We start from the raw sequence: 27,682 nt of genomic DNA on the forward strand, positions 1-27,682 counted from the left end.
TGGGTTTAGTGTTTGCATGATGATGTCCTGAGCATGAAGGGGATAAAACCTTCCGCAGCTCATGTAGGTAATTAAATTATTTGTCTGTGTATTCTCATATATGTATATCTTTCTATGCATATTCATACATAGCATGTACAGTAAATCTTTCCGTAAAAGGCATGGAGGGAATATACTTTCCAGAATTCAGCATTTGCCCCTTATTGTATTTATCACTGCACACTTCTTTTGCTCATACATATTCTTCTTGTTTTTCTTTCATTTGCATTTAGCAATAGGAATTCATTCAAGCCGTGCATCTAGGTTGTATATACAGTGACCTAGAAATGAACAACTGTGACCTCGAAAAGCTCTCTGTTCCTGGGGTAAAGCTGGAGCCTTCTTTTAAACCTGACATCACAAAGTACAAAGTGACAGTGCCAAGTCAAAGGAAGCAAATCACAGTGGATGCGTATCCCAGTGATAACGGAGCCTCCTGCACAGTGCTGGTGAGTGCTGTGTATACATAAATTCACCTCTCTTATGTCCTGTAAATTATATCTATAAGATTGCAAATTTTTATACAATTTAAACCAGCCCTTTTCAACCTAATTAACATGGAGGAACCCTTTAAATATTTTTTTGGTCCCAGGAGCCCCTGCCAATAATTAAACTTACACAATCTCCAGTTCATTGTGCATTAGTATAAACAGTAAGTTCCCCTATAAGAATAACGTATAAGGAATCTACCATACCTGACAACCAGAGTTGCTCTGTTCAACAAAATAATTTGCTGTTGGTGGTCAGTGGGAAGAAATTCATTACATCAGTGGTCAGTGGGAATATTGCACCTTTCAGGGTTGGTTAGTGAAAAGAAAGTTCCTTACATTGTTGGTCAGTGGGAAGAATGTCTCATACAATGGTGATCAATGGGAAGAAAGTTCCTTACATTAGTGGTCAGTGGAAAGAATGTCTAATACAATGGTGATCAATGGGAAGAAAGTTCCTTACATTAGTGGTAGAGATGTATAGAACTGTTCGCCAGCGAACAGTTCCCGGCGAACTTAGCATGTTCGCGTTCGCCGCTGCCGGCGAACATATGCGATGTTCGGTCCGCCCCCCATAAGACATCATTGAGGCAAACTTTGACCCTGAACTTTACAGTCAGCAGACACATTTCCAGCCAATCAGCATACCTCCCTCCCACACCCTCCCACCTCCTATAAATAAGCAAGGGCAGCATCCATCTTAGATCATTCTGAAGCAGTGTGTGTAGTGAGAGTAGGGAGAGAGCTGCTGCTGCTGCTGCTGCTGTTAAGCTAGGGACAGTTAGTCAGTGTTCCTGGTCTTGCAGTGTTCTTGGTCCACTACTGCTGTAATATCAGCACCCCAAAAAGCCCTTCTAAGGGCTGGTATTTGTGTTTTTTTTTTTTTTATATATATATATATATATATATATACCTAGCGTCCCCAAAAGCCCTTTTAAGGGCTGGTAATTGAGTTGTTTCTTCTTATATATATATATCTATATCTATCTAGTGTCCCCAAAAGCCCTTTTAAGGGCTGGTAATTGAGGATTTTTTTTATTTATATATATACATATATATATATATATATAGTGTCCCCAAAAGCCCTTTTAAGGGCTGGTAAGGTAATAGAGTTTTTTCTTTATATATATATATCTATATATATCTATTGTACACTGCAGTTGCCTGCCCGCTGTGTGTGAGAGGCCACAGACCTACCACAGACTGTACTGTGTGCACACCACACTCATTTCGGGTGGCACAGGCACAGTACCTTGCATTTTAAAAAATATTTTTTTTTTCCTCTGTCATAATTGCAGTGAGTGCTGTGTCAGGTCCACAGAGTGCACTGTACCCACTGCAGTGCACTTCCCACCACTGATATATATACGGTGGCACAGCATCTTGTTGCAATAAATTGAAAAAAAAAATATTTTTTATTATTGCAGTTGCCTGGGCTGCCAGTTACTGTCAGGTCCACAGAGTGTACTGTGCCCACTGCAGTGCCACTGTGTGCCCACCCACCACTGATATATAAGGTGGCACAGCAGCTTGCAAAGTAAAAAAAAATATATATATTTTTTAATTGCAGTTGCCTGGGTGCCAGTGACTGCTGTCAGGTCCACAGAGAGTGTACTGTGCCACTGCCCACCCACCACTGATATATAAGGTGGCACAGCAGCTTGCAAAGTAAAATAAAATATATTTTTTTTAAAATTGCAGTTGCCTGGGTGCCAGTGACTGCTGTCAGGTCCACAGAGAGTGTACTGTGCCACTGCCCACCCACCACTGATATATAAGGTGGCACAGCAGCTTGCAAAGTAAAATAAAATATATATTTTTTAAAATTGCAGTTGCCTGGGTGCCAGTGACTGCTGTCAGGTCCACAGAGAGTGTACTGTGCCACTGCCCACCCACCACTGATATATAAGGTGGCACAGCAGCTTGCAAAGTAAAATAAAATATATATTTTTTAAAATTGCAGTTGCCTGGGTGCCAGTGACTGCTGTCAGGTCCACAGAGAGTGTACTGTGCCACTGCCCACCCACCACTGATATATAAGGTGGCACAGCAGCTTGCAAAGTAAAATAAAATATATATTTTTTAAAATTGCAGTTGCCTGGGTGCCAGTGACTGCTGTCAGGTCCACAGAGAGTGTACTGTGCCACTGCCCACCCACCACTGATATATAAGGTGGCACAGCAGCTTGCAAAGTAAAATAAAATATATATTTTTTAAAATTGCAGTTGCCAGGGTGCCAGTGACTGCTGTCAGGTCCACAGAGAGTGTACTGTGCCACTGCCCACCCACCACTGATATATAAGGTGGCACAGCAGCTTGCCAAGTAAAAAAAAAATATATATTTTTTAATTGCAGTTGCCTGAGTGCCAGTGACTGTCAGGTCCACAGAGTGTACTGTACCCACTGCCCAACACTCCTATAGGGTGGCACAGCACCTTGCACTCATAGTACACAACACATTAAAAAAGAAAATGACAGGCAGAGGCAGGCCACCCCGCAAGGGCCGTCGTGGTCGTGGTGCTGTGATTTCCTTAGGCCCTAGAATAATGCCCAGTGTTCAGAGGCCACCACAGACCCTGAACTCAAAAAATTCTGAGGCCATAGTTGACTGGCTTACACAAGACACCCAATCGTCTACAGCTTCCGCTCGGAACCCTAATGCACCATCCTCCTCCAGCTCAGCTTCGGGCACCTCTCAATTTACCACTCGCCAGCCCGCCGGCACCACCACCAACACTAGCACCACAGCCGCTTCACTTGATCCGTCAGAGGAGTTATTTTCACATCAGTTGGAAGAAATAAGTGATGCGCAACTATTAGTGCCAGAGGATGTAGATAATGGGGATATGTCTCAGTCAGGCAGCATTATACACATGGACGTACATTGTGATGATGATGATGTTGTACCTGCTGCTGCTGCCTTTGCTGAGTTGTCAAGTGAAGCGGCTGATGATGACGATGTGTCTGTGGATGTCACCTGGGTGCCTGCTCGAAGAGCAGAAGAAGAGGGGGAAAGTTCAGATGGGGAGACAGAGAGGAGGAGGAGACGAGTTGGAAGCAGGGGGAGGAGGTCATCGCAAGGAGCTAGTGGCGCAGTCAGACAGCATGTAGATTCGGCACCCGGGGTCAGCCAGACAGCACGCCAATCAACGCAAGCTGTTGCCACCACCAGAATGCCGTCCTTGCAAAGCTCAGCAGTGTGGCATTTTTTTTGTGTGTCTGCCTCTGATATCAGCGATGCCATTTGTAACCTGTGCCAAAAGAAACTGAGTCGTGGGAAGTCCAACACCCACCTAGGTACAACTGCTTTGCGAAGGCACATGATCTCACATCACAAACGCCTATGGGATCAACACATGAGTAAAAGCAGCACACAAACTGAAAGCCACCATCCTCCTCCTGGTCCAGCATCTTCAGCCACGTCAACCACTGCTGTCCTCCATGCCCCCTATCAACAACCCGCCCCTCCGCCTCTCACCTTCAGCAGTTCCTGCTCGTCACCTGCCCACAGTCAGGTGTCTGTCAAGGAAATGTTTGAGCGTAAAAAGCCAATCTCGCAGAGTCACCCCCTTGCCCGGCGTCTGACAGCTGGCTTGTCGGAACTCTTAGCCCGCCAGCTTTTACCATACAAGCTGGTGGAGTCTGAGGCCTTCAAAAAATTTGTCGCTATTGGGACACCGCAGTGGAAGGTACCCGGCCGAAATTATTTTTCACAAAAGGCAATCCCCAACCTGTACTCTATTGTGGAAAAGGAAATCATGTCACGTCTGGCACACAGTGTTGGGGCAAGGGTCCATCTGACCACTGATAGCTGGTCTGCAAAGCACGGTCAGGGCAGGTATATAACGTACACTGCGCATTGGGTAAACCTGCTGGCGGCTGCCAAGCATGGAATGCGTGGCTCTGCTGCAGAGGAGTTGGTGACACCGCCACGACTTGCAGGCAGGCCTGCTGCCACCTCCTCTACTCCTCCTACTCCATCCTCTTTGCTAACCTCCTCGGCTGAGTCCTCTTCTGCTGTTGCGTCTTGCTCCACACCAACTGCACCCCCCCAGCTCCCCAGGGGCTATTCCACATGCCGGATACGACAGTGTCACGCTGTCTTGGGGTTGACTTGCCTGAAAGCAGAGAGTCACACCGGACCAGCACTACTGTCCGCCCTGAACGCACAGGTGGATCAGTGGCTGACCCCGCACCAACTGGAGATCGGCAAAGTGGTGTGTGACAACGGGAGCAATTTGTTGGCGGCATTGAATTTGGGCAAGTTGACACATGTGCCGTGCATGGCACATGTGTTGAATCTGATTGTGCAACGTTTTGTGCAGAAGTACCCAGGCTTACAGGACGTCCTCAAGCAGGCCAGGAAGGTGTGTGGCCATTTCAGGCGTTCCTACACGGCCATGGCGCACTTTGCAGATATTCAGCGGCGAAACAACATGCCAGTGAGGCGCTTGATTTGCGACAGCCCGACACGTTGGAATTCAACACTGCTAATGTTCGACCGCCTGCTCCAACAAGAAAAAGCGGTCAACGAGTATTTGTATGACCGGGGTGCTAGGACAGCCTCTGCGGAGCTGGGTATTTTTTTGCCACGTTACTGGACGCTCATGCGCAATGCCTGTAGGCTCATGCGTCCTTTTGAGGAGGTGACAAACCTAGTGAGTCGCACTGAAGGCACCATCAGCGACATCATCCCATATGTTTTTTTCCTGGAGCGTGCCCTGCGAAGAGTGCTGGATCAGGCCGTAGATGAGCGTGAAGAGGAAGAGGAAGAGTTGTGGTCACCATCACCACCACCAGAAACAGCCTTACCATCGATTGCTGGACCTGCGGCAACACTGGAAGAGGAGTGTGAGGAAGAGGAGTCAGAGGAGGAATGTGGCTTTGAGGAGGAGGAACACCAACCACAGCAGGCATCCCAGGGTGCTCGTTGTCACCTATCTGGTACCCGTGGTGTTGTACGTGGCTGGGGGGAAGAACACACCTTCAATGACATCAGTGAGGACGAGGAACTGGACATGAGTAGCTCGGCATCCAACCTTGTGCAAATGGGGTCTTTCATGCTGTCATGCCTGTTGAGAGACCCTCGTATAAAAAGGCTGAAGGAGAACGACCTGTACTGGGTGGCCACGCTACTAGACCCCCGGTATAAGCAGAAAGTCTGTGATATGTTACCCAATTACCGGCAGTCGCAAAGGATGCAGCAGCTACAAAATAAGTTAAAAACTATGCTTTACACAGCGTATAAGGGTGATGTCACAGCACAACGGGAATCCAACAGGGGAAGAGGTGAAAGTAATCCTCCTCCTACCACCACAACCACGCCGGCAAGGACAGGACGCTTTACAGACGTCTTGTTGATGGAGGACATGCGGAGCTTTTTTAGTCCTATGCATCGCCACAGCCCTTCGGGGTCCACCCTCAGAGAACGACTCGACCGACAGGTAGCAGACTACCTTGCCTTAATTGCAGATATCGACTCTCTGAGGAGCGATGAACCCCTTGACTACTGGGTGTGCAGGCTTGACCTGTGGCCTGAGCTATCCCAATTTGCCATTGAACTTCTGGCCTGCCCCGCTTCAAGTGTGCTGTCAGAAAGGACCTTCAGCGCAGCAGGAGGTATTGTCACTGAGAAGAGAAGTCGCCTAGGTCAAAAAAGTCTTGATTACCTCATGTTTATTAAGATGAATGAGGCATGGATCCCGAAGGGACTGACAGTGGGGGATGCATTTGACTAAAAAAGGCCTGGTGATGACTGAGATGCCTTGGCCTAAAAATGGTCCACACGCTGCTGTATATAATCATTCTCTGCATGCCGGATGACTTACGTGACGTCTCCGCCACCAACTACGGTTCAAGCCGCAATGTTTTAGTGCACTTTCTGCCTTAAAACCTCAATTTTTCAGGCCGCTGCTACAGCAGCGGCTGCAACAATACCTACTTTTTCATGCATGTGTACATGCCTAATTTTTCTGGCCTCTGGTGCTACACTGTGGCTGCAAAAAAACAAAAAACAAAAAAAAAGGCACATACATGTGTCAATTCCCCTTCGTGATCGTTACCTTGTCGTGGTGAAGGGGCTTGCGTATCACAATGAAGCGATCACCTCTAGGATTGTGTTGGCACACCCCAGATGATAAGGTCGTTGCTTCATTGTGTACAGACCAAAAGCGATCCGCAGGATAATTTTTCATAAAAAAAAAACATTCATTTTCTTTCATTCTTTCTGCGGAGCTGGGTATTTTTTGGCCGCGTTACTGCGGCCAAAAAAAGACAGCTGGAAAGACACTGCATTAGTTTTCTACTAAAAATCATAAGAAAAATGCTGTTTTTTTTGGGTTGTGGACATACTACAGAGCTGAAACTTGACAGGTACACTTTTTAGACCCCCCAGACACTAAATACAAAAAATGACATGCCTGCCTAAAAAAATGCCCGCTAAATGCCTGCAAGAAAAAAAGCCAGCCGCAGAGAAGCCATATTCCTGAAAATATAAGAAAAATGCTGTTTTTTAGGGGTTCTGGACATGCTACAGAGCTGAAACTTGACAGGTACACTTTTTAGACCCCCCAGACACTAAATACAAAAAATGACATGCCTGCCTAAAAAAATGCCCGCTAAATGCCTGCAAGAGAAAAAGCCAGCCGCAGAGAAGCCGTATTACTGAAAATATAATAAAAATGCTGTTTTTTAGGGGTTCTGGACATGCTACAGAGCTGAAACTTGACAGGTACACTTTTTAGACCCCCCAGACACTAAATACAAAAAATGACATGCCTGCCTAAAAAAATGCCCGATAAATGCCTGCAAGAGAAAAAGCCAGCCGCAGAGAAGCCGTATTCCTGAAAATATAATAAAAATGCTGTTTTTTAGAGGTTCTGGACATGCTACAGAGCTGAAACTTGACAGGTACACTTTTTAGACCCCCCAGACACTAAATACAAAAAATGACATGCCTGCCTAAAAAAATGCCCGCTAAATGCCTGCAAGAGAAAAAGCCAGCCGCAGAGAAGCCGTATTCCTGAAAATATAAAAAAAATGCTGTTTTTTAGGGGTTCTGGACATGCTACAGAGCTGAAACTTGACAGGTACACTTTTTAGACCCCCCAGACACTAAATACAAAAAATGACATGCCTGCCTAAAAAAATGCCCGATAAATGCCTGCAAGAGAAAAAGCCAGCCGCAGAGAAGCCGTATTACTGAAAATATAATAAAAATGCTGTTTTTTAGGGGTTCTGGACATGCTACAGAGCTGAAACTTGACAGGTACACTTTTTAGACCCCCCAGACACTGAATACAAAAAATGACATGCCTGCCTAAAAAAATGCCCGCTAAATGCCTGCAAGAAAAAAAAGCCAGCCGCAGAGAAGCCATATTCCTGAAAATATAAGAAAAATTCTGTTTTTTAGGGGTTCTGGACATGCTACAGAGCTGAAACTTGACAGGTACACTTTTTAGACCCCCCAGACACTAAATACAAAAAATTACATGCCTGCCTAAAAAAATGCCCGCTAAATGCCTGCAAGAGAAAAAGCCAGCCGCAGAGAAGCCATATTCCTGAAAATATAAGAAAAATGCTGTTTTTTAGGGGTTCTGGACATGCTACAGAGCTGAAACTTGACAGGTACACTTTTTAGACCCCCCAGACACTAAATACAAAAAATGACATGCCTGCCTAAAACAATGCCCGATAAATGCCTGCAAGAGAAAAAGCCAGCCGCAGAGAAGCCATATTCCTGAAAATATAAGACAAATGCTGTTTTTTAGGGGTTCTGGACATGCTACAGAGCTGAAACTTCACAGGTACACTTTTTAGACCCCCCAGATGCTAAATCCAAAGAAATTTTTTATTTTTTTTTAATTTTTCCAATAATTGGCTCTCTATCAAAAAATTATAATTTTTAAGAACTTTTTTTTGCGTGATCCCTCTCCGGCATGCCACAGTCCAGGTGTTAGTCCCCTTGAAACAACTTTTCCATCACTATTGTGGCCAGAAAGAGTCCCTGTGTGTTTTAAAATTCGCCTGCCTATTGAAGTCTATGGCGGTTCGCCCGGTTCGCCGGTTCGCGAACATTTGCCGATGTTCGCGTTCGCCGTTCGCGAACGGCGAATTTTAGGTTCGCGACATCACTAATTAGTGGTCAGTGGGAAGAATGTCTCATACAATGGTGATCAATGGGAAGAAAGTTCCTTACATTAGTGGTCAGTGGAAAGAATGTCTCATACAATGGTGATCAATGGGAAGAAAGTTACTTACATTAGTGGTCAGTGGGAAAAATGTCTCATACAATGGTGATCAATGGGAAGAAAGTTAATTACATTAGTGGTCAGTGGGAAGAATGTCTCATACAATGGTGATCAATGGGAAGAAAGTTCCTTACATTAGTGGTCAGTGGGAAGAATGTCTCATACAATGGTGATCAATGGGAAGAAAGTTCCTTACATTGTTGGTCAGTGGGAAGAATGCCTCATACAATGGTGATCAATGGGAAGAAAGTTCCTTACATTAGTGGTCAGTGGGAAGAATGTCTCATACAATGGTGATCAATGGGAAGAAAGTTCCTTACATTAGTGGTCAGTGGGAAGAATGTCTCATACAATGGTGATCAATGGGAAGAAAGTTCCTTACATTAGTGGTCAGTGGGAAGAATGTCTCATACAATGGTGATCAATGGGAAGAAAGTTCCTTACATTAGTGGTCAGTGGGAAGAATGTCTCATACAATGGTGATCAATGGGAAGAAAGTTCCTTACATTAGTGGTCAGTGGGAAGAATGTCTCATACAATGGTGAGCAATGGGAAGAAAGTTCCTTACATTAGTGGTCAGTGGGAAGAATGTCTCATACAATGGTGAGCAATGGGAAGAAAGTTCCTTACATTAGTGGTCAGTGGGAAGAATGTCTCATACAATGGTGATCAATGGGAAGAAAGTTCCTTACATTAGTGGTCAGTGGGAAGAATGTCTCATACAATGGTGATCAATGGGAAGAAAGTTCCTTACATTGGTGGTCAGTGGGAAGAATGTCTCATACAATGGTGATCAATGGGAAGAAAGTTCCTTACATTAGTGGTCAGTGGGAAGAATGTCTCATACAATGGTGATCAATGGGAAGAAAGTTCCTTACATTAGTGGTCAGTGGGAAGAATGTCTCATACAATGGTGATCAATGGGAAGAAAGTTACTTACATTAGTGGTCAGTGGGAAGAATGTCTCATACAATGGTGAACAATGGGAAGAAAGTTCCTTACATTAGTGGTCAGTGGGAAGAATGTCTCATACAATGGTGAGGAATGGGAAGAAAGTTCCTTACATTAGTGGTCAGTGGGAAGAATGTCTCATACAATGGTGATCAATGGGAAGAAAGTTACTTACATTAGTGGTCAGTGGGAAGAATGTCTCATACAATGCTGATCAATGGGAAGAAAGTTCCTTACATTAGTGGTCAGTGGGAAGAATGTCTCATACAATGGTGATCAATGGGAAGAAAGTTCCTTACATTAGTGGTCAGTGGGAAGAATGTGTCATACAATGGTGATCAATGGGAAGAAAATTCCTTACATTAGTGGTCAGTGGGAAGAATGTCTCATACAATGGTGATCAATGGGAAGAAAGTTACTTACATTAGTGGTCAGTGGGAAGAATGTCTCATACAATGGTGATCAATGGGAAGAAAGTTCCTTACATTAGTGGTCAGTGGGAAGAATGTCTCATACAATGGTGATCATTGGGAAGAAAGTTCCTTACATTAGTGGTCAGTGGGAAGAATGTCTCATACAATGGTGATCAATGGGAAGAAAGTTCCTTACATTAGTGGTCAGTGGGAAGAATGTCTCATACAATGGTGATCAATGGGAAGAAAGTTCCTTACATTAGTGGTCAGTGGGAAGAATGTCTCATACAATGGTGATCAATGGGAAGAAAGTTCCTTACATTAGTGGTCAGTGGGAAGAATGTCTCATACAATGGTGATCAATGGGAAGAAAGTTCCTTACATTAGTGATCAGTAGGAAGAATCCCCCCACCCACAATTGTGGTCAGTGGGAATAAATTTCCTTACATTGATGGTCAGTGTGTCTGTGAGTGTGGTGCGACTGACCGGGGGGTGTGTCTGTGAGGGTTGTGCGACTGAGTGTGGTGCGACTGACTGAGCGGTGCGACTGAGTGTTGGGCAACTGAGAGTGTGGTGCGACTGACTGCGCTGTGCGACTGAGTGTTGGGCAACTGAGAGTGTGGTGCGACTGACCGGGCTGTGCGATTGTGAGTGTGGTGCGACTGAACCGGGCTGTGAGACTGTGAGTGTTGTGCAACTGATCGGGTGGTATGACTGGCAGTGTTGTGCGACTGACCGGGCTGTGAGATTGTGAGTGTTGTGCAGCTGAGTGTCAAGTGAGGGTAGCGGAGTACCAGAGGGTGAGAAGGTAGAGATAGGAAGCTAGGAAATAGCCACATAGGATAGACTTAAATTACTGTATCCCCATTAGATTAGATTAGTAGGTACAATGCCTGGCGGGTGTGGAGATGCGACTCGGTGTACATCTTGTTATATGTATGCGTTCCTCAGACATGTGATCGAGGGCGAACACGAATGCGCAAAATGTAAGCACGTTGCTTCCCTGGAAGCTCAGGTCCTGAATCTAGGGAAGCAGCTGGCAACACTGAGACTGAGGTAATGTCCATACCGGAGGAGAGCCAGGATCGTACCAGTCAGGTGCAGACAGGGGTCTGCACAGAGGTGGGCGGAGTGTTGGAGGTTCAGGCATCAGAGCAGAGTAGAGGGGTGACAGTTAGGAGGGGTAGAAGGGGACAAGGCAAGGAGGCTGATCCTGGGCTGGAGCACCCCAAAAGATACGCCCCGTTGTGTGATGTTGGGGAAACCAGTCAGGGACCAGCAGTGCTGGAGCAGAGTGACGCCCCTAGCTGCCAGGGGAAGAACTCCTCCAGTGAGGCCAGGAGAAAGGGAAAGGAAAGACAGGTGCTGGTGGTAGGGGACTCAATTATTAGAAGGACAGACAGTGTAATCTGTGACAAAGACCGTGTGCGCCGAACAGTCTGTTGTTTGCCGGGCGCTCGGGTTCGGCACATCGCGGATCGGGTGGACAGATTATTGGGTGGGGCTGGGGAAGACCCAGCTGTCATGGTACACGTGGGTACCAATGACATAGGCAGAGGAAGTTGGAGAGTCCTAAACGATTTCAGGGACTTAGGCGCTAAGTTGAGGATAAGGACCTCCAAGGTAGTATTTTCCGAAATACTACCTGTACCTCGAGCCACACCAGAGAGGCAGCGGGAGATTAGGGAAGTTAACAAGTGGCTGAGGAGCTGGTGTAGTAAGGAGGGTTTCGGGTTCCTGGAGAACTGGGCCGACTTCTCAGTCGGCCACCGGCTCTTTTGTAGGGACGGATTGCACCTAAATGGGGAGGGTGCAGCCGTACTGGGTGCGAGGATGGCCAAAAAGTTAGAGGGGCTTTTAAACTAGGGAATGGGGGGGAGGGTACAGATGTAGAATTAGCCAGTGGAAAGCAAGTTTCAGAGGGCAGAAATGGGGGCATTAGCGGTAGGGTGTTCGGAGCTCCTATACCCAGGGTGGGTATGGGGAAAAATCAGGAGAGCAGCCTAAAAACATCAAACGAGGATATAGGTAACCGGACAAAATTAAGAGGTTTGTATACCAATGCCAGAAGCCTGGCCAACAAGATGGGAGAGCTGGAGCTGCTGATGTTTGAGGAGGACTTAGATTTTGTGGGGATAACTGAGACTTGGTTTGACAGCTCTCATGAATGGATGGCAACCATTCAGGGGTATTCCCTTTATCGCAGAGATAGAGAGGGTAAAAAAGGAGGAGGGGTATGTCTGTATATTAAGAACAGTGTACAGGTAAATATGAGGGATGATATTAATAATGGAGCTATGGACGAAGCAGAATCCCTATGGGTAGAGCTTCAAAGGGAAGGCACAGTGGGGAAGGTAATATTGGGCGTATGCTATAGGCCCCCCAACCTGAGGGAGGAGGGGGAGGCGGACCTCATTTTACAGATAGGATTGGCAGCAAGGATGGGAAATGTCATTATAATGGGGGACTTTAATTATCCAGATATAGATTGGGCAGAATGAACCGCACACTCAGCCAAGGCTAGGCAGTTCCTAAATGTTTTGCAGGACAATTTCATGGGTCAGATGGTGAATGCACCGACAAGAAACAATGCGGTACTAGACCTGCTGATTACCAACAATACAGACCTGCTCACGGATATAGAAATACGGGACAACTTAGGAAACAGTGACCATAGGTCGATAAGTTTCAGTATTAATTACAGTTATAGGAAGCAGAGGGGCAATATAAGGACACTGAATTTCAAAAGAGCCAATTTCCCTAAACTGCGCTCGCTGCTAGAAAATATCAATTGGGATAGAACCCTGGGAACAAAGAACACGGAGGAAAAATGTGAGTGCTTCAAGAGCATACTTAACAAGGGGATTGACCAGTGCATTCCAAAGGGAAATAAATTTAAAAGAGCAAAATTAAACCCTGGGTGGCTAAACTCCAACATAAAAATGTATATTAGTGCTAAAGATAAGGCCTTCAAAAAATACAAGACTGAGGGGTCATTGGCAGCATTTAAGCATTACAAAGAGTGTAATAAGAAATGTAAAGACGAAATCAGGGCGGCTAAAATAGAACACGAGAGACATATAGCGGAGGAGAGTAAAAAGAACCCCAAGAAGTTCTTTAAGTATATAAACAGTAAGAAAGCGAGGCCAGAACACATTGGCCCCATAAAAGATGACAAAGGAAATATGGCCACTGAGGACAGAGAAAAGGCGGAAGTGTTAAATCATTTCTTCTCTTCAGTCTTCACAAAAGAATCGGGGGGCTACACGAACCTAGCTTGTAAGGCCGAACTAAACAACACACCTCAGGAAATGCCGCCATGGCTAACAGAAGATAGACTTAGAACTAAACTAGAGAAACTTAACATAAATAAATCACCGGGACCGGATGGCTTGCACCCGAGGGTTCTTAAAGAGCTCAGCCAGGTGATTGCCAGACCATTATTCTTGATCTTTAAGGATAGTTTACAGATGGGTATGGTGCCAGCTGATTGGAAAAAAGCCAACGTGGTACCAATATTTAAAAAGGGGCCGAGATGTATCCCGGGGAACTATAGGCCGGTCAGCCTAACATCGGTAGTCTGCAAGATTTTGGAGGGGATGTTAAGGGACCACATACAAGACTTTAGTAATGAAAACTGTATTATTAGTAGCAATCAGCATGGATTTATGAAAAATCGTTCTTGCCAAACCAATCTATTAACCTTCTACGATGAAGTGAGCTGCCACCTAGATAAAGGAAAGCCTGTGGATGTGGTGTATCTGGACTTTGCAAAGGCCTTTGACACCGTTCCCCACAAACGCTTACTGTACAAACTAAGGAAGGTAGGTATGGACCATAAGGTGAGTACCTGGATAGAGAACTGGCTCCAGGGGAGAGTTCAGAGGGTGGTGATTAATGGGGAGTACTCGGATTGGGCGGGTGTGGAAAGTGGGGTCCCCCAGGGTTCTGTCCTGGGACCAATCCTGTTTAATTTATTCATAAATGATTTAGAGGAAGGGATATCTAGTACAATCTCAGTATTTGCAGATGATACTAAACTAAGCATGCCAATATCTTCTATGCAGGATGTGGAAACCTTGCAAGCGGACCTGAACAAAATAACGGGGCGGGCAACTACATGGCAGATGAGGTTTAATGTTGAAAAATTTAAAGTAATGCACTTTGGGGCCAAAAACCAGAAAGCAAGCTACTCACTAGGGGGGGAGCCTCTGGGTGAGTCTAGGATGGAAAAAGACTTGGGGGTACTGGTAGACAACAGGCTTGGCAGTGGCATGCAATGCCAAGCCGCTGCAAGTAAAGCCAACAGAATACTGGGATGTATAAAAAAGGGGATTCACTCCAGAAATAAAGAGATTATTCTCCCACTCTACAAGACTCTGGTCCGGCCACATCTGGAGTATGCTGTCCAGTTCTGGGCACCGGTCTTCAGGAAGGATGTGCTGGAACTGGAGAGAGTCCAGAGAAGGGCAACAAAAATAATTAGGGGAATGGAGGACATCAGCTATGAGGAAAGACTGCAAGCACTGAACCTATTCTCTCTGGAGAAGAGATGACTGAGGGGGGATATGATATCAATGTACAAATACTGTACTGGCGACCCTAGCATAAGGAACAAACTATTCAGAGAAAGGAGATACAATAAGACACGTGGCCACTCACTAAAACTAGAGGAAAGGCGGTTTAACCTTAAAATGCGTAAGGGGTTCTTCACTGTAAGAGCAGTAAGGATGTGGAATTCTCTTCCACAAGCAGTCATATCAGCAGGGAGCATTGATAGTTTCAAAAAACTGTTAGATGGGCACCTTAGAGACCACAACATACAATGTACGGTTAAAAGCATACACGTACATCATAGGTTGAACTGTACGGTTAAAAGCAAACACACACATCATAGGTTGAACTGGATGGACTGATGTCTTTTTTCAACCTCACCAACTATGTAACTATGTCAGTGGGAAGAATATTCCTTACAATGGTAGTCAGTGGGAAGAATGCTTGAGGTTTTTTTCAGTCACGTTCTTGAGAAATATTTGATTGTACCCTTTGGACCAATACGAGTTTGCTCAATAAGGGTGAATGGAGGGAACTAGTATAAGAATAGCCAAAGATGTGACATTAGGGAGAGACTTGATTTGGAGACCCTGACAGAAGCTTGGGGTAGCTTGACAGGGGAGCTTGAAGGAGAAGCTTGATTGGAGAGACTAGATGGGGAGAGACTTGGAGACTTGGAGAGCTTGATGGAGGAGTTGCAGGAGAGAGACTTGAGGGGAAGCGGGACTAGAGACTTGGAGGCTGATTATGGACAGTGGTAATATCGGAGGTGCCTGCTAGCGAGATATCTTTCCAGTTTATGATTGCTGGAGTATATTATCTTTGGTTTTATAAGTATTTCTCTTCTTTCTTGCAGAGGTTGTTAGAAATAATATTGCTGATTAAGTGTGCCAAGAGTTCCCTTTTTTTCTGTAGGTTTCTATGTGATTTATACTCATCAGCCACTTTATTAGGTACACCTTGCTAGTACCGGGTTGGACTCCCTTTTGCCTTCAGAACTGCCTTAATTCTTCATGGCATAGATTCAACAAGGTGTTTGAAACATTCCTCAGAGATTTTGGTCCATTTTGACGTGATAGCATCGCGCAGTTGCTGCAGATTTGTCGGCTGCACATCCACAATGCGAAGTTCCTGTTCCACCACATCTCAATGGTGCTCTATTGGATTGAGGTCTGGTGACTGCAGAGGCCATAGGAGTACAGCGAACTAATTTTCATATTTAAGAAACCATTTTGAGATGATTTGAGCTTTGTGACATGGTGCATTTATTATCCTGCTGGAATTATCCATCAGAAGATGTGTTCACTGTAGTCATAAAGGAATGGACATAGTCAACAACAATACTCAGGTAGGCCGTGGCGTTTAAACAATGGGTACTAAGGGGACCAAAGTATGCCAGGAAAATATCCCCCACACCATTACACCACCACCAGCCTGAAACGTTGATACAAGGCAGGATGGATCCATGCTTTTATGTTCTTTATGCCAAATTCTGACCCTACCATCTGAATGTTGCAGCTGAAATTGAGACTCATCAGACCAGGCAACATTTTTCCAATCTTCTATTGTCCAATCTTGGTGAGCCTCTGCGAAATGTAGCATCAGTTTCCTGTTCTTAGCTGACATGAGTGTCACCCGGGGTTGTCTTCTGCTGCTGTTGCCCATCTGATTCAAGGTTTGATGTGTTATGCCTACCTTGGTTGTAACGAGTGGTTATTGATATATGAGTTCCTGTTGCCTTTCTATTGTCTCGAACCAGTCTGCCCATTCTCCTCTGACCTCTGATATCAACAAGGCAGTTTTGTCCACACAACTGCCACTCACTGGATATTTTCTCTTTTTCAGACCATTTTCTGTAAAACCTAGAGTTGGTTGTGTGTGAAAATCCCAGTAGATCAGCAGTTTTTGAAATACTCAGACCAGCCCGTCTGGCACCAACAACCATGCCACGTTTAAAGGCACTTAAATCCCCTTTCTTCTGATGCTCTGTTTGAACTTCAGCAAGTTGTCTTCACCATGTCTAGATGCTTAAATGCATTAAGTTGCTGCCATGTGATTGGAAGAGAGGGAGAGAGAGGGAGAGACCCTTTTGATGGTATATTCATTTGGGAGTATCTCACCAAAACCTAAATTTTTGTTGCAGGGGATGCCAAAAGTCAGATTTGTATCTTAGCGCAGACTTCTAGGGAAACCAGTTAGCCAATAACACAAACAGGAATTAACATTTCTGGGGGAGGTTCTGTACCCATCTGTTATAGAATAACCATCAATAATAATAATGACAGTACACGAATCAAAGGATCTCTTTAGTTCTCACATATGGGGACAAACATGTCTGATATCTATCAAATGTTTTCATCATATTGCAATAACATAATTTTTATATAATCAATTAATTGGTGTCAGAGACCGCTCTGGGTAGAAACCAAGGACTTTGTTCTATCAGACTGGCTTTCCAGCAGACATCTAGTTTAGTTTGAAGACCCCTGGTCTAGATATTTCCAATTATTCCCTTGTTGATAACAGTACAGTATGAAGAATTAAATTATTCAACAGGAAAATATTCACACTGTTGTTCTGCTGACTTTGAGAATAAATACTTAGGTTCTCAAATTATGCATAAATGTCCATAAAAGTAATAGACCAATATGCTTACTCCAATTCAAGTGGCAACCTTCATGTATGATGGAAGATGTCAATCAGTCCAGTTAATGCAATAGTTTTTATGCATAGTCCAGTAACTGAAATGGCTAGATAAACAACGCCAACTGTTAGACAAATAAATAACAGAATAGAGCAACCAATTCACCCCATATGCCATTCAATAAATATGATCACCAAATAAATGTAGCAAAATTAAAAACCTTGAAGGTTAAAGCAATTGATAGTACTACTCTTTTCAGAAGGTTCCCTCTGTATGATGTGTTAAATTGCAATTTGTGTTTAATTGTGTGCTGCATATGCAGGGGGGCAGCATTTAAAACATAAAAGTTTTAGAACCGAAACCTCTACTTTAAGTTCAAGCTGATGCAGCTTTATTTTGAGATAGTACTGTACAGGTTCTGCAGGTACCTGGATCCTATAGACATTTTCTGTGCAGGGATTCCTTATAATTTTCCTGTCTTTGAACTTCCAGCGTGCAGAGGGTTAATAGCTATGGGTCTTTGGCTCTCTGGGCCGAATTCAGTTTTAAAAAGTTCCTGATAATGAATTGCATACGTGCAGATTGGTAGGGTTCTCGTCTAGGGTGTTCAGACCACTCCAGACCCTATTTCATGTGACGGTGCACAAGGATGCCAAAATTTCCCTTCTGCATTGTCCTATACCTGGCCTATATACTTACCAATAAAAGTTGTCTATCTATCTCTTTATATCAGCTAAATGGATTATAGCCCAGGCCTGGAAGATCTCAGGTGTTTACTTTCAGAGGGTAAAAGCGCAGAAGACCGCTCTAATGCCCAATTAGCAAATGTCCAGTATTTTAAAGACTTACACTCAAAATTTCCTAAGATTCAGGAACCGTGGAATTCCTACACATTTCCTATGCTTCTCCCGGTTTTTTGTTCGGCCGCCTATGACTGCCACCTGTGGTGCTTCCGAGTCCAAGAAGTCCTCTTTTTCTTTCTCTCCTTTCCCTGATCACTTACCATTTCTCTACTCTCTCTCTTGCTTCCTCCTCTGGTCTCCTTCTACCAATGCTTTTTGGGAGCTTGCCACCCCACGGGGGGGATAACCCCCTTTGAGTGGCCTCCGCTCCCCGAGATGAAGGCAACCTTTCATTAGGGTCATGGTTCTCTTTTATTGATTGTCATTAGTCACCATCCCTATGGCTCTGTGTTGCCTGATATTGGCTATCATGTATATGATTTTCTCAAGTTCTTGTATTACCCATTAATACCTGGTCCCTGTGTGGGCTATTATGTGCTTGTCTTTGTTCATGTTGAACCACAATAAAAATATTGCCCCTCTCATCCATGCAAAAAGTTTTATCTTTCTTTGCTTTCAGTGGTGATCTTCTGTGCAGTTTTATAAAAAAAATTGATTCTCAGCTGCCAATGATCATTTTTACAGGGATAAATGGGTACCTGGATTTTTATAGTAGAGATAGGAGGAAATAAGACAAAATTCTATAGTATATAAACTGCATTTATAGTTCAACAAACATTTAAAGATGGAGAGGCACTTTAAGATCTTCTTGTACTTTATTCATTTCAGGGAGGTGAAGGTTCGAAGGTTGTGATGTTGAAAGATGGCCTTAATTCTGTGGTTGTAGAGGTGACTGCTGAAGATGGAACTGTCAAGAAATACATTCTAGAAATCACAAAGTTATCGGCAAGTCAAGCTTTACTCGAAGGGATACATCTATCTGAAGATCTGAACCTAGTGCCACCCTTTGTTCCCAATACCTTTGAATATTCATGTATGTTCCATTAGCATCTTATAATATAACTTGTAAAGTGCACCTATTCATCTGGCCCCAATACAAATCTAAACTGACACCAAAGAGCAGGTAACTGTAGGTGCCTGCATGCCAATGTTGCTGTAATTCAAAGCTCCTGGGAACACCCTAAAGTGTCATTAAACCCTAAAAATCTAAATGTGTATATGACTATAAATTTACTTTCTCTAGCTGTCTATAGCAGGTTTCTATTAGGCATATGTTTTTTTTTTGTAAATACCTTGTTAATCCCGCCTTTCCAGCTTCTGCTGTCAGTGGCAATCGCAGCCAATCCTCTGGCTGTTATGTTGCCACTGTCACTGCAACTTTTTGGAAAGCAAATGTCTGATTTTTCTTCAAATGTGGGGCAACTCCAGCTGTGTCAGTGACTGTTTCTATTTCATCTCCTGTCCGCCCCTTGTAATTCATACCATGGGGTTGACTTACTAACACCGGAGAATCCAAAATCTGGTGCAGCTCTGCAAAGAAACCAATCAGCTTGCATTTTTTTTTTTTTTTGTCAAAACTTTTGTGAACATGCTGATATTAGAAGCTGATTGGCTACCATGACAGTGGCACCAGATTTTGCACTCTTCAGTTTTAGTAAATCAACCCCAATGTGTAGAGCCTTGCCCCATGTTACACTGATGTGAATGAACACCATTGAGAATAATGTGATCTCCATTGTCATACATTGCAGCTTGATGGCAGATGCACGACAAAATGGACTAGTGTCAACGTGGGCTAAGAAATAACCTGTACCATAAGATTTTTTTTTAAACCATATAATGTCTGTAGGTAGCTTTAGATGTTTTTTTTCTTGGTTTAAGCCCTGGTAACACAGAAGAATTATATATATGTGTAACATGTTTTTTGGCTAATCTACTTTTTAAACTTTTCTAAATAATAGATTTCCTGCTAAGAGATCCTTTATCTTTTGGTATGCCTAAAGCTGATCGTACATGGATCAAAATGTCTTTGGTACAGCAGAGACCAGCTGAGTTTCAATCCATGTGTGATCACTGTGGTCCATCTTCCAAATGACTTCTGTTCAACCACCCTGTCAGTATGTTTTTGCTCAATCAGAGCCATAGGCAATAGGCAGCAGCACTGATCTGTGTATTCTGACAGCAGGGAAGTCTCCCCACTGTCAGAATACAATGACACACAGGGGAGGATTCCCTCATCCATATTGAATGTGTCGATGGGGAAATTAAGTCAGTTTCTTTAATTCACCCAATGATTGAATTAAAAAAAAACAAACCCATGTATGGTCAGCTTTATAAAGTGGTCCCTGAGCAGCATTTCTGAAAGTACATAAGCCAATGGCTACCTTTAGGAATACCTATTACAGGAAAGACTTTACTTTAGCATGAAGTTAATCACTCATTTGTTACTATTAGTTTTAGCCCACAAAATGTCCATCTATCTAACGTCACTGAGATTTGGAATTGGGATTGTGTCATCTGTTTACAAAGAAGTTAAGCTTTTAATTTAAGCACTTGGAGATGTTTTATGATCTCTGATGTTCACGATCCAGCAGTGTATTACCTGGTAATAATTATGTTTCTTTCCTGTTTGCATTTAATCTGCAAGTCTTTGCAGAGTTATTACTGCAATTTCAGCATTTTAACTGGCATTAATAAGTCTCCTGCAGATTTAATTACTGTTTTTCCATTGATGTTTAAAAGTGTATCATAAGATATAAAAGTTCACTATTGTCCTCTACATTTAGCATTGTGTACTAAAAAAAAATCATCTGAAACTAACAGACTAGAGCACCCGATGTGACCACTATGTTTCACCCTTTTTACCTGGCCCTTAGATTAAAACTGTTCCTGGGCCTATGAATTATTAAGGTCCAAGCATAACTGTGTCAGTTGTGTGAGGGCATCATATTATTTGCAAAATAAACCAGGGGTCTCCAAACTAGGGCCACATCTGGCCCTCTACAAGATTTTACAAGGCCCACAACAGTTCTGATGTGGAAGGTGGGGACTATATTTATAAAGGGGGGCTCTTATGTGATGGGGGCTTCTGATTTGAAAGGGAGATCAGATGTGAAAAGGGACTCTGATGAAAGGAGGCTCTGATGTGATGGGGGAGCTTCTGATGTAAAAGATGGACTCCGATGTGATGGGAGGACTTTTGGTGCGGAAGGGTGAACTTCTGATGCAAAAGGGGGGCTCAAATGTGAAGGTTTTTCTTGAAGAGCATTTTTTCATTCATTCAAATCTGAATCATTTTTATTTATTTTTTTTGGCCTGTGAATATTTGTAAAATATACAATGTGGCCCTTGTACTGAAAAGATTAGAGACTCCTGAAAGAAACCATCCATTCCTTCCTTAATCCCTAAGCTAGTAGGCATATTACCTTTTTTGTCAAAGTATGTTATTTTTACAGTTTGATATTTTAGTTGTATGAGAAATGGATAGGGTTTCTTATACATACACTATATTGTCAAAAGTATTGGGACACCCACCTTTACACTTACATGAACTCTAATGCCATCCCAGTCTTAGTCCGTAGGGTTTAATATTGAGTTGGCCAAGCCTTTGCCACTATAACAGCTTCAGCTCTTCTGGGCAGGCTGTCCACAAGGTTTAGGAGTGTGTGACTATTCTTCCAAAAGCGCATTTGTGAGGGTAGGCACTGATTTGGATGAGAAGGCCTGGCTCGCAGTCTCCAGTCTAATCATCCCAAAGGTGTTCTATCGGGTTGAGGTCAGGACTCTGTGAAGGGCAGTCAAGTTCCTCCACCCAGACTCTTTTATCCATGACCTTATGGACCTTGCTTTGTGCACTGGAGTCATGTTGGAACAGGAAGGGGCCATCCTCAAACTGTTCCCACAAAGTTGGGAGCATGTAATTGTCCAACATGTCCTCTTGGTATGCTGACGCCTTAGGAGTGGCCTTCACTGGAACTAAGGGGCCAAGCCCAACCCCTGAAAAACAATCCCACATCATAATCCCCCTTCATCAAATGATTTGGCATGTAAGAAGTGGCACAAGCAGGTGTTTATACTAATACAAGGTCCGTGATACAGTCCTTAGAGCAAGAAGCTTGATTCTGAAGATGGGATATGCACAGTTAGGAAACTCAGGGCCAGCCTGGGGAGGAGCAGAAGCGAAATCCAAACATGCAAAAAACAGAAGAAAGACAGGCGCCTCTGAGTGCAGACTGCTACAGTTTTAGTGATAAAACAGAAGAATAAAAATCACATGATATACAAGATGTGTAGGCACATAGGGTAAGCCAGTGACCGGGAGCTGCGCTTGTCTGTCCTGGGAGCCATCTTGGGAACAGTTTCCGCCATTAGAGAGGCCGTCCTGGCCAGCAGAAAGTGGCTGTAATGATGGTGCATGGGAACGAGGGCTGGAACACATGCTGGACCACAGCGTCGTCCGTGATGACATCACCGGCATGCTCGCTCCCAGGATGGACAAGCGCAGCTCCTGGTCACTGGCTTACCCTATGTGCCTACAAATCACGTATATCATGTGAGTTTCATTCTTCTGTTTTATCATTAAAACTGAAAAGCAGTCTGCACTCAGAGGTGCCTTTCTTTCTTCTATCAAATGATATGGACCAGTGCACAAAGCAAGGTCCATAAAGACATGGATGAGTGAGTTTAGGGTGGAGGAAATTGACTGGCCTGCACATAGTCCTGACCTCAACCCGATAAAACACCTTTGGGATAAATTAGAGCGGGAACTGCAAGCAAGGCCCTCTCGTCCACATCAGTGCCTGACCTCATAAATGCACTTCTGGAAGAATGGTCAAACATTCCCATAGACACATTCCTAAACCTTGTGGACAGCCTTCCCAGAAGAGTTGAAGCTGTTATAGCTGCAAACGGTGGGCCAACTTAATATTGGATCCTACGGACTAAGACTGGGATGCCATTAAAGATCATGTACATAGAAAGGCAGGCGCCCCAATGCTTTTGAAAATATAGTGTATGTTTTGTTTATTTCAACAGCAAGATCACTCTGCTGCTCCTGAAAATGTTGGTGTACCCCCCTCCCCCAAATCCCCTCACTTCTTTATTTTTCCTCAATGACATTCCTTCAGCTGCCCACAACCTATTAGAACACCCGAGCCTGCATGGATCTTAGTTATGCAGAAGAGAAATCTTGCAATACATCGGCACTTACAGACCTGCAGGCTACTGAGATCATGTGATTATCCCAAGAGGCTGTGGGCTGATGTGATTCTTGCCTAGTCAAGATGTGAGAATGTGGGAGGTTAACTATTTACATGGCAAACAAACAAAAATGTTAGCAAATGTGTAATAGAAAGGAAGAAGGGAGGACAATGGATGATTATAAGATCCACTTTAAGGGAGGAGCATAGAGAATGGTCACAAGAGGAGTGCAGACCCAAGAAAAAGCAGGATTTTTAGTTGGACTGACCTCTTAAAAAATTAGAAGTCTGAGAAGTGCACAATAAGTAGTTCACTTTTTAGATTTGTCAAATGAGCCCTTTGACTTAAAGGTGAACCTGTGCTTTGCCAGTGAACGGTAAAGCAGGATTATCTCATTTTCACCCTACTCAGCACAAAATGCTCTTTGCTTCACCAATCTTTACATATTGTTAAATCTCACCCTATTCTCATAATGTCACTACAAATGCAGAACTCTGTGTTGCTACCACACTGTATGTATCCCACATTTCCAGGAAGACACTCCAGCCTAGTGCAGGAACGTCTTCTTATGAGATTTGAGATCCTCAATGTTTCCAGGATCTCAACAGAAGGATTGTGACATCTCCCTCTCTAGGTGTCATGGATGGAAACCAATTTTTGGTGATTATACATGGAACGAGGCAGGTGAAGTTATAAGCGGACCTCACCTTTTAGTGCAAAATCTGCGTTATAAACAATCCATAGTGTATGTCTTGGTTATGCAAATCCAGGTGTTCTAATTTTTGTCCTATGTTATCTCTGCTTGAAAACTAGGTACCCTTCCATATTTCCAGAATAGCATTATTGTAGAACCTCTGGTCCAGGACAACCAGATAAAAGTGACAGTGAATGGAAGTTCTGAGATTAATAAACCACTCTTCATCACAGTGGGCGATACACTTATAGAAGTGCTTGTCTTGTCTCCTGACGGCACCAAATCACAGGTGATATAACCCATATATTGTTAAACAACATATTGTAAATTATACTGCCTTTGGCTCAATTTACAAAGCTAAAACACCTGGATAAGAATCCTTATTTAAAAAAGTTCGTTTTAGCCAACGAGATTTAAAAATGACAGTCTTGTGACTGGTAATTGAAGAGCCTTATCTCTGTATTTAAGCTTTGTGAATTCAGCCTATTATATGATTTTACTGTATATATTTTATATATATATATTTATTATAATGTTTATTGTTATGATTATTATTATTACTATGCATTGTAATATGTCAGACAGCTTTGCTGAAAGTGTGAGAACAGAGAGCCAAAGACATCTATTTAAAGTAGAACCCCCAGTCAAAACGTGTATTTTTTTTTTTTTTTACTAGAGGTTTAGGAAATATCAAACCCAGAATTTGGCTTTAACTGCACTTAAAAAAATCAAGAAAAGAAAAAAGAAAAGTAAATATCAAATCTCCAGGCTGTACTGGGCTAACTCCAGGTTGCAGTGTCTAAAAATGATCTAATCTATGTCTAGGGAGTTGCTGTTATTGCCAGTAATGGTTTTCGTTCACTTTATACTTTGTAATAAAAAGTTTGATTGCAAAAATTTACATAAATTAACACATATGTTCTTCACATTTTTTTATATTCACAATAGTGTAATATCTTATGAATATGCTAAATAACTACGGTATTTTTGAATATTAGGTTTATAATATTATTGTTACACGTGAGCAAGTGCCATTCAGCGTCAACTTTACAGATATCCAGGAGCAAATTAATTATGAATGTCCAATTTCCCTGACTGCTCTCTACAGACCTGCATCCATTAAAGGGAGGTAAGATTAGTTGTCAGAGTTGCGCATGAGGAGACCTTCATAAAGAAAGTGCACATTTAGATAAGATGTTGATTTTTTCTTTTTACTTATTTATTTGTTTTTTTTTACAGTTTTTTTTTTTTTTTTTTTTTTGTAAATCCCAAGAAAAATGTAAAAAATGATTCACTTTCTGAGTGGATGAGTAATTTTGCTTTTATTGTATGTATTTATTTGTTTGCTTATTTGTTTTGTAGTATCACACAGTATATTATCATTTTTTCTTAAATCATTGGGAAATTACAAACATATACAGTATATCTATAGCCATGTACAGTATGTATAGGGAAGAGTTTGAACCAAATGTAAGTTTTTATCGTGGTGTGTGTCTGCACTAGGTAGAGTCACCTTCTCCTTTTATCCTGTGATCAAAGGTAATGGCAAATCCAAAATGTAAAGGTTGCCACCAGAACAAGAGGTGAGGGGAAATGTTTCAGTGGGGATACCTATTCCAGTGACAACTGTGTAAGAGGGTAATATTAGATTGTAAGCTCTTCTGAGCAGGGCCCTATTTATCCTTTTGTATTTTATTTTATTGTAACTGTATTGTCTCCCTTTTATGTTGTAAAGCTCTGCGTAAACTGTTGGTGCTATATAAATCCTGTATAATAATAATAATAATAATAATAATTCCCCTTACTTTGTAAAGATTTTCCCTCATTTCCTGTTACATTTGTGAGACAAGAAGTGAGCTGTACACAGACAGCAAAAAAACAAGCTGACAAAGCATTAATGCATACAAAAACATCATCCCCATGTATGAATATTAGGTGGATCAAGGCCAAAACATGCTGACATATATAAAGTAAGCTGGAGGATCCTATGCCTGCAGCCATTTTCAGTGCCCAAGCTCTGCCCAAATGCCTAGCCATTCTGATCAGGCAAAGTTTTTTGTAGTTTGCCAACACACGCATTCCTAATTGCCATCAGAGCAGTCTATTATAGTGATGGTCCAATGTATAGGGGGGGCTGGAGCAGACAAGGTCTTTGAAGTAGTAGATCTTTGCTGGATCAAAGCATCCTGCCATTCAGGCAGAACAAGGGCATTAAAAGTTGCTGCAGGTATTTGCAGATACTTTTTTGGTTTAAGGAGCACTTGGAGTTATTTTTAGAGTGCTTCATATCATCAAAATTATTTTTCTTTTTATAATATTTGGAATCACAATGTGTGTCCAGATCTGCCTAAGTACAGAACTTCAGGTTCAATAAAACTGTATTAGGCTCGGTTCACACTGGGGCGGCACGACTCTGTACTACTTCGGGGGCGACTTGTGCATTCCCGTGCACCACGACTTCGGAGCGACTTGCATGGACTTCACATAATGGAAGTCTATGCAAGTCGCTCTGAGGTCGCCCCGAAGTAGTACAGGACCCTTTTTCTAAGTCGGAGTGACTTGTGTCGCTCCTATTAGAATGGGTCCTGTAGCAGTCAATGGACCGTGAGGGAGCACGACTTGTCATGCTGACAAGTCGTCTGACAAGTCGCGCTGGTGTGAATCGAGTCTTATGCTTAAGCAGAGACTACAAAAACAAAAAATTAAAGTGTGTTAAACCAACACATCTCTGAAATGAAAAATAAAAATATTCTGGGACTATGGAGGGGAATTAGGTGGAAAAGCTTATTGACCAATTGCAAATAAAGAAAACCTATATGTTTATGTTTTGTTGCAGTGATCCTAAGCACACAATGTCAGGACCATACTTAGATCTTTTAACAAGAAGAGCACAAAGAGATCCATTGGATGAGAAAATGCTTAGTGAAGACTGGAGGGTTCCTGAGTATGAATTGGACATGAAGCTGTCAGCAGCTAGTGTCATGTGCTGTTTTGCTTATCGAGGTATTATTCTTCAAAGGGCTTTGCCATAATGCCATAATGTGTACCGATTATCTCTTGGTTGACCGGCTAGAGATAACAGCCCAGGTAGGATGATAGAACTGTAATGTATCAGCACTAATTCAGTCTCTGTAACACAACTGCACTGTTCTTTACCAAAGCAGCTACCTTTCAAATATTTCTCTGTTTGTTGTACATTATACTGCCTCCAGGTATTTATGGAGAAAATAACTGCTACTGACCAGGGTGCCCATAGCCCCACGGATGCAGAGTATGGCTAGTAGGTGGTTTAGTAGTCCATTGGTCGTGATAAACAGTGATGCTGACTGAGAAGCTGATAAGTTATCAAAGTTCCTAACCAGCTGGGTGTAGGCAGTGTCTTAGGATAAAGCAAAGCTTAGCTGGGAAATATTGCGGAGGTTGCTGCCAGGGGTAACCAGAGCCCCTTGGCAAAACCAGAGTGGAAAGGAAACTTGTATTTAGGCATTCAATTGCAGTCAGAACAGTCCTCAATGAAACAAAACAAGCCGCTCCAGGTGAGTCAGTCTCTAGTTAATTTCCACACACAATAGTCAGGTGCTAGCCCAGCATGCATGCTGTGCAACATAAGAATATGATGCCAGGCGGCTGCACTTCCAAGAATCCTTTTTTATTGAAGCTTCATATCACAAGTGGTTGACAAATGGAGCAGGGGACAAAGAGGCAGGT

General features: G+C 43.1%; 1 protein-coding gene across 1 annotated transcript in view; it reads left to right on the top strand.

Annotated features, from left to right (window-relative positions):
- The window catches only part of LOC309549761 (uncharacterized protein), a 146,957-nt gene that overhangs the window by 11,014 nt on the left and 108,261 nt on the right, over positions 1-27,682 (top strand). The window contains exons 2-6 of the mRNA XM_082250271.1: positions 273-488; positions 18,910-19,114; positions 24,094-24,263; positions 24,973-25,103; positions 26,811-26,977. Coding sequence (XP_082106397.1) covers positions 327-488; positions 18,910-19,114; positions 24,094-24,263; positions 24,973-25,103; positions 26,811-26,977 — 835 coding nt within the window. The 5' untranslated portion in view covers positions 273-326. The remainder of the gene's footprint in view (positions 1-272; positions 489-18,909; positions 19,115-24,093; positions 24,264-24,972; positions 25,104-26,810; positions 26,978-27,682) is intronic.

This window comes from Pelophylax lessonae (assembly GCF_965119305.1).
Source record: "Pelophylax lessonae genome assembly, chromosome: 3".
Taxonomy (NCBI): domain Eukaryota; kingdom Metazoa; phylum Chordata; class Amphibia; order Anura; family Ranidae; genus Pelophylax; species Pelophylax lessonae.